This window comes from Gavia stellata, chromosome 1 (genome assembly GCF_030936135.1).
Source record: "Gavia stellata isolate bGavSte3 chromosome 1, bGavSte3.hap2, whole genome shotgun sequence".
In the NCBI taxonomy this organism is placed as follows: Eukaryota; Metazoa; Chordata; class Aves; order Gaviiformes; family Gaviidae; genus Gavia; species Gavia stellata.
In genome coordinates, this window is record NC_082594.1 from 543541 (window position 1) to 553896 (window position 10356).

General features: G+C 47.3%; 1 protein-coding gene and 1 pseudogene across 1 annotated transcript; one reads left to right on the top strand and one right to left on the bottom strand.

Annotated features, from left to right (window-relative positions):
- The window catches only part of LOC104255891 (olfactory receptor 51E2-like), a 51085-nt pseudogene that overhangs the window by 17898 nt on the left and 22831 nt on the right, over nt 1-10356 (top strand).
- On the bottom strand, nt 4015-4989 carry LOC104264992 (olfactory receptor 51G2). The gene has a single exon (XM_009822302.2). It carries the CDS (start codon nt 4987-4989, stop codon nt 4015-4017), a length of 975 nt encoding a protein of 324 aa, XP_009820604.2.

Here is a 10356-nt window from a genome sequence, read left to right on the forward strand (position 1 = left end):
AAGACTCATACGCTAGCTTTTTATACACAATTTACAAACAGCGTAGGTGGACTGTTACTGTCAAGTTGCCTAAAAGCTATTCTAGTGATGAAATTTTCAGCCAACCACTTACATTAAGATGCAAGCTGAATGAACAAAGCGCTTCAGTGATTGCCAACAAGTATCTGAGCCAACTTACCTGCCAGCCACTGAAGTGTAATTACAGTATGAGTATCACTGTAAAGTATCTGCTATCCTATTCATTTCTTTTGAGAGAATATGACTGTGAGAGACAGACACACAAAGTAAATAATCTCTGGATGTTTCGGTTCATCTTTAGTTCTTTGGCATCGATAAATGCACCAACATTTTTCGGAAGACTAACGATTTTGGATTGCTAGTGGGATGAAGACCAGGTGCTGTAAAGACCTTACTTTCTGTAGAGATGAAAACTGGGTCTGTGTCTTTAAAAACACCAGTAACTGCAGATTTATTTTCCTAGCGTGATCGTCCCACCAGCAAGCCCTAGTAACTGCATTGAACAAGAGGTAAGGACATTCAGACAGTAAACCCACCCAAGCCAGAGGACCACTAGCAGCAGCCACAGCAGCTGATCTCAGTCAATGCCCATAAACATTGACCAGACTTGTCCCATGGAGCCAAAACTGGTCTGAGACCAACTTCCCAGGATGGAGAAGGCAATGGGACAGTCTTCACCATCTGAATCCATCTTTCCACTGCTCCCTCCTGCAGTGTGGCAGTGAGAGGGGAATATGTATACCTCCTCAAAAGCCCTCTGAGCCATTTTGAATATCTAGCCATTTTTCCATATGATCTCACCAGAAAAAAGAGTTTACATCAAGCCAAACTATTACTTCAGAGGAACAAGAGAAGAGAAAAATTAAAAACACAAGGCATCACTCAAATTCAAAGCATTTTTGAACCAAAATTAAAATTTCATGTTAATTGATGGTTTGATCAAATATGGTTTGTTTTTGTTTTTTCTGATGGCATCACTTGTAAACAGAAAAGCTGTATCTGCTTGTAGCTCTGCTGCTATTTTGTAAATATGCCCAGGTCGTGGCTAAGTCAGTTGCTCTGAGCAGACACTTGGTGTATGTGGAGTCATACAAACTATGCCTGTACTAAAGTGAGCAAGACACAGCTCGAGCCTCATGCCACCGTCATCTACACCGTTAACCTGTTCCTTGCCTCCAGGGACATCCCTGGCTGCTGCCAGCTAGCCCTGCCCCAGGCACTGCCCCAGCAGGGATGAGGGGGTAGCACCAGCCAGGGACTAATGTCCACTGGGATGTGGAGTAAAGCCATCCTCGTTAAGAAAGGAAGAAAGGATAGACATGGACGTGGCCAAGAAGCACCAGGTGTCTCCAGGATAGGGAACTGTCCTTATTCCCCTTTTAATTATAGTGTGGGCAAAGCCATGGAGCACAGCAGGGACTGCAGCATGGCTCCACATGAATGAGGGTAACGGGAGAGTTTCCCAGGGCAGAGGAGATGCACAGTGCAGGGCGCAGAGAGGGGTCGGGATGGGAGGAGCTGCCAGTGGGAACCAAATGGAGGTAGCAGGAATGGCCTTCCTTTCCTTCCTTCTCCTTCTCCTTCTCCTTCTCCTTCTCCTTCTCCTTCTCCTTCTCCTTCTCCTTCTCCTTCTCCTTCTCCTTCTCCTTCTCCTTCTCCTTCTCCTTCTCCTTCTCCTTCTCCTTCTCCTTCTCCTTCTCCTTCTCCTTCTCCTTCTTTCCCCTTCCCCTTCTCCTTCTCTCTCCCTCTCCCTTCCCCCCTTCCCTTCCTCCTCTCCTCTCCTCTCCTCTCCTCTCCTCTCCTCTCCTCTCCTCTCCTCTCCTCTCCTCTCCTCTCCTCTCCTCTCCTCTCCTCTCCTCTCCTCTCCTCTCCAGATCCCTCTGATATGTGTCACAGTGCTCTTCCTGCACCTCATAGAAATAAATCCATCGGCAAGTACTGTAAGTGAACCCATGGTACAAAGCAGAGAGCTCAGGGCATCACAGAATAGGAATTAGCAGCTTTAAGTGGTTCATCTATCTCTTTTTTCTCACACACAGATGTTAAACCACAACTAAGTTTCCCATTCCCAGAGGCAGCCACAAAGGTTTTTGAACATATGTTCCCAAAAGACAGTACCTTATATGGAGGTTCCCAAATCTTGAACGTCTGCTTGGTACACTCCGGCTACACAGGTTGGGAAGCAAACGGGGAGGCAAGATGAAGCTCTGCTGAACTGGGTGATGGAGATGCACCGAATGCACTGCAAGCCGTGGTCTCCAGCTGTGCTAATAAATGTGCTAATCAATCTCCCACACATTTCCTCCCTGGCTGTCCCCCTCAAACATTTGCTTGCTGTGGCACAGGCTCCTTGGGCTTTTGCTGTTTCAGAGAATGACTGCAGCCAGGAAACACAGATGTCCAGGGAGAAACTCTGGAAGTTTTCAAAATGCGAGCAGTGCTGTGCAAGGATCTTGCAAGCTGAGCGTCTCTCCAGCAAAGCTCTTTTCTAGGCTTTTCTGCTGCAGTTGTGTTTGTTCCCTTATGTTAATCTTTCCTCTGACAATAGCTGGCTACAAGCGCCAGGCTGGACCTTAGGTATTTGGGGCGAAGAGTTCTCCCGATAAGTGCTCTCTCAACGCAAACGGGACCTGCACCCTGAGACCTGCTACACCAACATTCAGGCAGAGGTTCTGGCGGTGGTCGGCCTGCAAGGGCCACTGGGATCCTCAGCAAAATGACTAGCATGATGCAAAACAAATAGTGACCTGGGGATCCTCCCCTTGGGAATCTTCCCTTCTCTTTTTCCATTTTTTTACAGAGATGTTCCCTCATTCTTCTTCTCTTTCTTTATTCTAGGTATGGTTATGTGTAGAGCAGAATAGAAAAAGACATTAATCCAGGGTTAGTCTGAAGTGTGAAGTGCTTAGCAGCAGGCAGAAACAGGCCAGTTCTGGTGTGTAATCCTGCCCCAATACCTGCTGCTGCTTCACCCGTCCAAGGTGAACACTGACCGTTTCTTCCTGTTCTCCAACATGGTCCAGACTGGCACTATCCTGATGCATACCTAATCCATACAGTCCTATGCTCATCTACAGCAAATCCTGAAGATTTTAAGCAACTCCAACCTAATATCTCTGTATCATATAAACAGAAAAAATGGCTTAATCAAGTCTTTTAAGCTTTTACAATTAATAGATGTCTTTTATTGAAGATACTGCACACAAACGTTACATTCAATGCAAAACAATGGCTGGAACATTAGGCTTGGCAAATGGTAAAACTCAATGACATCAAAAAGATGCAAAAACAGCACTGTTTCCATCACTGTAGATGCGTATGGCACTTTAGAAACACAGACAAAGATGAAGGCTGAGCCTTTTATTTAGGAGGACTGAGGGTGCTGCGGGCCCACTTAACAGGACCTAATCTTCAGAAAATGCTCTGTGCTCAGCCTCTGGAGCTGAGCTCCATCTTGCGGGATGTTTCCAGTTGAAGGACTAATGACTGGGATATTCAGAGTGGCTCCAAACTCTTGGCCCAAGCCCTGTCCTCTTGAGCTGGCTGCGTGGGTTAGCTATGCTGTAACATGTGGTGAGAGACCGATGAGCCCATGCAAAGGAGTTTGAGTGAAGCTTACCTGCTATTATCTGGCTACTAGAGTTTGCATAACATGCGTCATAGAGGTTCCTTGATCCACCCCATGACGTGACTTGAAAAGAAAATGTAAGGCAGCCCATTTTTCTGTAATTGTTTCCCTCTAATTGGGGTTTCCATCTCTATACATCACTGGCATTAATGCTTGGGGTGTTAGGAGACTGCTGGAAGGGATGAAAGCATCATGCTAGGACAAGACATGGAAGATCACAGCTCTGGGTTGAGGAACAGCATCCAAGTGGATCTACAGTTCTTTCATCTGGCAGTGACCGCTGTGGATGGAGCACCAAGAAGGCAGTCTACTAGCTCTGACCAACAAACCAGTCCACTAGCACTTTCTGGCAGAACTGGTGGAAGAAGCTACCAGTCAGATTCAGTCTTCCTCCGCAGTGCCCTGAGCAAAGCCTCACGGATGTGGCTGGATTTTATGCTGTAGATAATGGGGTTCAGAGCGGGGGGAATTATAAGGTAGGTGTAAGCCACCAAAGTGTTAACCAGAGGAGGAACATTCTTTCCAAAGCGATGGATCATGGACAGTCCGATCATTGGGATGAAGAACACTAGAACAGCACAAATGTGGGAGACACATGTATTCAAAGCCTTGAGACACTCCTCCTTGGTTGCAAGGCCAATAACAGTTTTAATGATCAGGATGTAAGACAGCACAATGAAGATGAAGTCCATCCCCACAGTTGATAAGAGAATAATCATACCGTAGAAGACATTGACTTTTATATCTGCACATGCTAGGTTCATGATATCAGGATGGAAGCAAAAAGAATGAGAAAGCTCGGTCTTCCCACAATAGGTTAGTCTCTTGAGCAAGAAGGGTATGGGAAGGAGGGAGACCATACCTCTCAATATGATTGCCAGACCTATTTTTATGACAGTCATCTTGGTCAGTATGGATGGGTGTCTCAATGGATGGGAGATGGCAATATAGCGGTCAAATGCCATTGCCAGGAGCACAGAGGATTCGATGAAGGACAGTATGTGGATGAAGTACATCTGAGTGAGGCAAGCATCAAACCCAATCCTTCGCATATTAAACCAAAAAATGCCCAGAGTAGTAGGCAGCGTACATAGAACCAAGCCCAGGTCAGTGAGTGCCAACATGGAGAGGAAGTAGTACATTGGTTCGTGAAGACTTTGGGTCTTCTTTATGATGAAGAGGATCATGCAGTTTCCCAAGAGAGCAATAAGGTACAGCGCACAGAAAGGGATGGAGATCCAGAGGTGAAGGGCTTCCAGGCCTGGGATGCCCATCATGAGGAAAGCTGAAGGCTGATAGAAGGAGCCATTGAATTCCCATGTGGTATGTGAGTCGTGCTCCATCCCAGCTCAGCTCTCACATAACCTATACCTAAAACAAATCAACAACAGAAACTCCACGTAGTTGGACTCTCCACTGAATATAGAACTGGGTAATGACAAGCATCACATCCCTCCACCTCCCGACCAACCTATGCAGGTGCCCCCATGCTGTTTAGGACACTGTTACAATTACCATAGTGTCACATATGACTACACTTTTGGTTATCCATTAAACTATAAAATTCAGGAAAAGGATGCACATTTTTTCTTAAAAAAGAAATTATTTTTTTTCTTAAAATGAAAGTAAAAACCTTCCTGGTGAGTGCTACTGTTCTGCAGTTTTCCCCAAATTCCACAGGTTGAGATACTCTATTGAGTGAGCAAGTGCTTTTTCTAAGGTCATCCCAACCAAGACTAAGCTGCTAAGCAGCTGGCTTCTTTTTGATGCTAACTGGAGGTAGAAGAACATGAAAATGGTGGAAGTTTAACTCTGACTTCTCAGTTAAGAAATCAACATTGAAAACAAATGAGAAAATATAACCGAGAATCAGGCACTTAGATGCTAATGCTCTCAGCACAGAAGATGGACACCAGGGTAAGGTGGATTTTCAGCGGCTCTCACATCCAAGTTGTTGCTCAAGTAAATGAGCAAAGCCCTATTTGTGTGGTGCCCATGACTTTTATTAATAACAGGCAAACACAAGCCAAAGCACAAGAAGTTGTAGGTTCAGAAGCACTGGGGAGGTGTCCACGGAAAGTCTCTGGGTCCGAATCAGAGGGGAGGAACACAGAGGGGATATGGTGGGATTTCTACACAGGGATCAAGAGTATGAGGTGAGTGAGACCTTTACAGAAACCTAGCAGATGTCTAGTGAGTTCAGCAGAAGGCCACTGAGATGGATGGGGGTTGGAGCAATGCCCCCCAGGTAACAGACCAAGGAGAGCGGCTTGTTCAGCCTGGAGAAGAGAAGGTTTTGCAGGGACCCAACAGCAACCTTCCCCTACCTACAGGGAGGCTATCAATCAAGAAGGCCAAGCCAGGCTCTTCACAGCAGTGCATGGCGGGAGGATGAGAGACAACAGGTATAAGTTGAAACAAGGGAGGTTTAGACTGGATATAATAAGAAATGTTTCCCCATGAGGACCGTCAAGCATCGGAGCAGGTTGCCCAGAGAGGTTGTGCACCTCCATCCTTAGAAGTTTTCAAGATCCAACTGGGTAACGCCACGAGCAGCCTTGTCTGACCTCATAGGTGGCCCTGCGTTGAGCAGGACATTGGACTAGAGGTCTTCTGAAGTCGCTCCAACCCGAATTATCCAATGAACCTATAAGCCTGTGATCTTACCATAGGTTTCAGTCCTCTCAGCACAATCCAGGTTCCTACACTGCACGTGACAATGTACCCTAGCAGGGATGCCGGAGAGGCTGACCGGGTCCCCGAGCCCTCTCTGTGCCTTCTGTGACAGAATGACTGGCTGGGCGGATGGGGAAAGCAGTGAATGTGCAAAACAAGAGCTAATTAAAGGAAAATAAATATTTGTGGCTTCAGTCTTAATGCACCTTCTGTAGGATACAAAACAAGCAGGTCAAAGAGTGCCTGAATTATAAGCAAGAGGGTTTACTATATCACAGCTCATTTTTGAATAAACACACATATCTTCCACGATGTATTTATTATGTTCCTAATATGATTTTGCTCCATTAGACTCTCAGCCTGCTTGAGAGTCTAATGTGGCAATAAATCCCAGAGCTTAGCAAGGATAAACATGTTCCCGCTCCAGGGCAAAAGCAACACGTAACTGATGGGAACTGGGGAAGACCCAAATTCATTTCACTTCCTCCAGGCAGGGCCACTTTATCTTCATTGCAAAGTTACACGTTAGTGTCAGCAATTGCCTTGGGCAGTACATAGCCCCGCCGTGTCAGTTGCTGAAGGGACAAGTCACGGAGCTTCTTCAGGAGACCCTCGCCAGCGCGTGAGACGGCACAGACGTGGATGGACAGCCAGCACTTTCCCTAACACGTCGACAGTGGTCGACATTGGCAAAAGGAAACTGTCCGGAGGTACCTCTGGTCCTAAGTGGTGCTTGGAGCTCCCCAAAGGTAAGAGCTGTCCCTTTCTGCCAATCCAACAGCATGGGAGCAGCAAGAATTAATCTGCAGACTCCTGCAATTCAGTCTTATCTGGAGGCTGGGTTAAAAAAACTAAAAAAAAAGGACTACGTGCATGCCTTTTTGTCTGTCTGACTGTCTCCCTTACAGCAGCATCTGGCAGATATCCAGAACTCTCAAAGACAGTGAAATTCAAGAGATTTCCAGGAATATGGAGGTAGATAAAGAGGAGAGGCTGTTAGAGCACAGTGGGAAAGAAAGGACTGGTGAGAATTTTCTGGGGTCTGTAAAGGATGCTCCTCCTACAAGAAAACCTTCATGCAAACCTGACTTTGTTAGACACCGGCAACTCCTACCACGCTATACACAGTTTATTTAGAAATGGGCTTTATTAGCTCTGCTTCGCCTGAGCTACTCTGGTTTTGTTATGTGCTCCTACACGTTACAGATACGGACCCCACTCCAAGCCATTTTTTTCCCCTTCATGTTTTATGTGTGTGTGTATATATACAGATGTGTTTGTAAATAATATATATAAATATATAAAATACATATAATATATAAAATATGTGAACAAGCATGCATGCTTATTTATGTTTATGTACGTTAATATGTGTATATATATCATATAGCACACATATATATGTTACACGTCCCAGTTGACTATCGTGGGACAGCAATTACACCTTTCACACGGCAGCCAAGCCCCAAGGAGAAAACAAACCTCCAGTTAGTGGAGGATATCAGTTTAAAGTTTAATGGCAGCACCTGGGCAGTGTTTGCTGCTAGCCTAGAAAGGCATCCTACCACAGAGAGAAAAAGAGAAAACTGTCCACCTGCTCAGTGCCCAAGGCATTTCTGCTCCCCAGGAGCTACTCCAGACTGACCAGGGGAAGGGGTCAGGCACGAATGCAGGTGCCTCATGGAGGACACGGTGCCATCCCTCCTTCCCTAGCCCTCAGAAGCCACCTCCTGATTTCTTGCTTGTCTCTGACTTCAATTTTCACCAGTAACTGAAGCAAAGTACTGGTGCTTTAAGGGTTTCTTCTTGGTGTAGGCAAGAGCAGGGGCTTGGGAAGGATGGGACGAAGAGATCTGCTTTTTTTCCCAAGAGGAGACTTTGCTATTTTCACAACTGCATCACTGCCAACTCAAGCAGACAAGCGAGGGGTCAGACGCTCAGCGAAGGGAGGAGGATTAGCAAAGGGACTCTGGGGACACAGCACCCACAGACCCGAATTTCTGTTGACTTTACAGGCAAGGGCAGGAACGTGCCATTCCCACCAGCTGAACCAGGCTGACTCTTGCACAAAGCCCACGGCAAACGGCAAGCGGCACTGCGATGGCTAGATCTTCCCCAGTAGTACCGTGGTGCCAGCACTGCCTGAAATTACAGCTGCCCGTTTCCTCCTGCATATCCAACCCAGCGGGTCCTGTGGAGTGGCGTGGACCCCCCTGAGCAGCGCTTTGGAGATGCACCTCCCCACCCATGTTGGTGTCCAGCCCCATAAACCACAGCCACCATACTAGTAAAAGAGGAGCGCAGTGGTGGAGAGGCTGCTAATTGCCCAGGGTACTTACCAAGTGCAGCGGTGGGGGCTGGGGGACTTCACAACCTGCACAAGCAGCACAACCCCGTTGTGATGCAGAGGAAGAACCCGCATCTGCGTCCCGGCGTTGGGAGGGCAGCGCTTATAACGCGCCCCACAGACCGACACCGTCCAATCAACCAGGAGCCACGCAGAGCCCAAGCTCCTTGTGCGTAAACAGCGTGAGGCGTACCAGTGAAAATAGTGTGTGAAGTAAATGATCTTTTCCATTTATGATGCTCTCCCAGCAGGCATGATTTTCTCCTGATAGTTTATTGGGTGACACGTTTATAGCTCCCTGTGATTTATGGCTGGCAATGCTGTAGCATGCTGGCAATACACAGAATTTTTATTGTGAGAATGGATCTCTAATGTAAATAATAATAAATTACTGCAACATCTTTCCGAGGGAATAACAGAGGTGAAGCTCTAGCTATCCCCCTGTGACCAGACACTAAATGTTTAATTAAAATCATAATATATTGCACAATAAAAACAAATATTACAAAGCCAAACACAGACACATTAGTGGATACCCTCTCAGATGGCCCAGAAGCCTGTTGTATCTAGATGTCTCATGATACTAAGTTTATCTTTGCCACCTCAGCTGTGAGGTGGAAATTGCTATTAACTCTTATTTCTGTGGCTGCCAAACCAAGACACAGGAGAGCTAATGGGTTTGCCCATTCTCGCGTGAGGTGTCTATAGTAAATACAGCCACTGGACCTAAAAGATACTTCTGTAGTCATAAACCAGACTGTGCTGGGGCACTACCCACGGTGGACACCAGTAAATTGTTATCACGGCCCCTGGCATGCTGCTGCCCTGAGCCGACCGGCGCTTCGGCAACTCCCAGGCAGGGGCTCACGAGTCTGCATGATGTTGCTGCCTCATTTTAGAGGTTAAAGGGTTTCTTGGCATGATCCTGCACCGCCAGGTGCTGGGTGGCCCCAGTGCCAAAGAACAATTAATTTACAAGCATTACTTTTAAGTAAGACAGCTGCCTGCTCCTACCTGGTTGTTAAACCTCACCGCCAGCCTTATGGCTGAATACACTGAGCCCTCGTGACACTCATCCGAACAGTCCTGGCAGAGGTTTGTTATTGTTTATCATTTGCAGATGACACCATTTGGGCGGGAGTGTTGATCTGCTGGAGGGTGGGAAGGCTCTGCAGAGGGATCTGGACAGGCTGGATCGATGGGCCGAGGCCAACTGTATGAGGTTCAACAAGGCCAAGTGCCGGGTCCTGCGCTTGGGTCACAACAACCCCATGCAACGCTACAGGTGTGGGGACGAGTGGCTGGAAAGCTCCCCGGCAGAAAAGGACCTGGGGGTGTTGGTTGACAGCCGGCTGAAGATGAGCCAGCAGTGTGCCCAGGTGGCCAAGAAGGCCAACGCCATCCTGGCCTGTATCAGAAAGAGTGTGGCCAGCAGGAGTAGGGAGGTGATCATGCCTCTGTACTCAGCTCTGGTGAGGCCGCACCTCAAATACTGTGTTCAGTTTTGGGCCCCTCACTCCAAGAAGGACATTGAGGTGCTGGAGCGTGTCCAGAGAAGGGCGACGAAGCTGGTGAGGGGTCTGGAGCACAAGTCTGATGAGGAGCGGCTGAGGGAACTGGAGTTGTTCCATCTGCAGAAGAGGAGGCTGAGGGGAGACCTCATTGTTCTCTACAATTACCTGAAAGA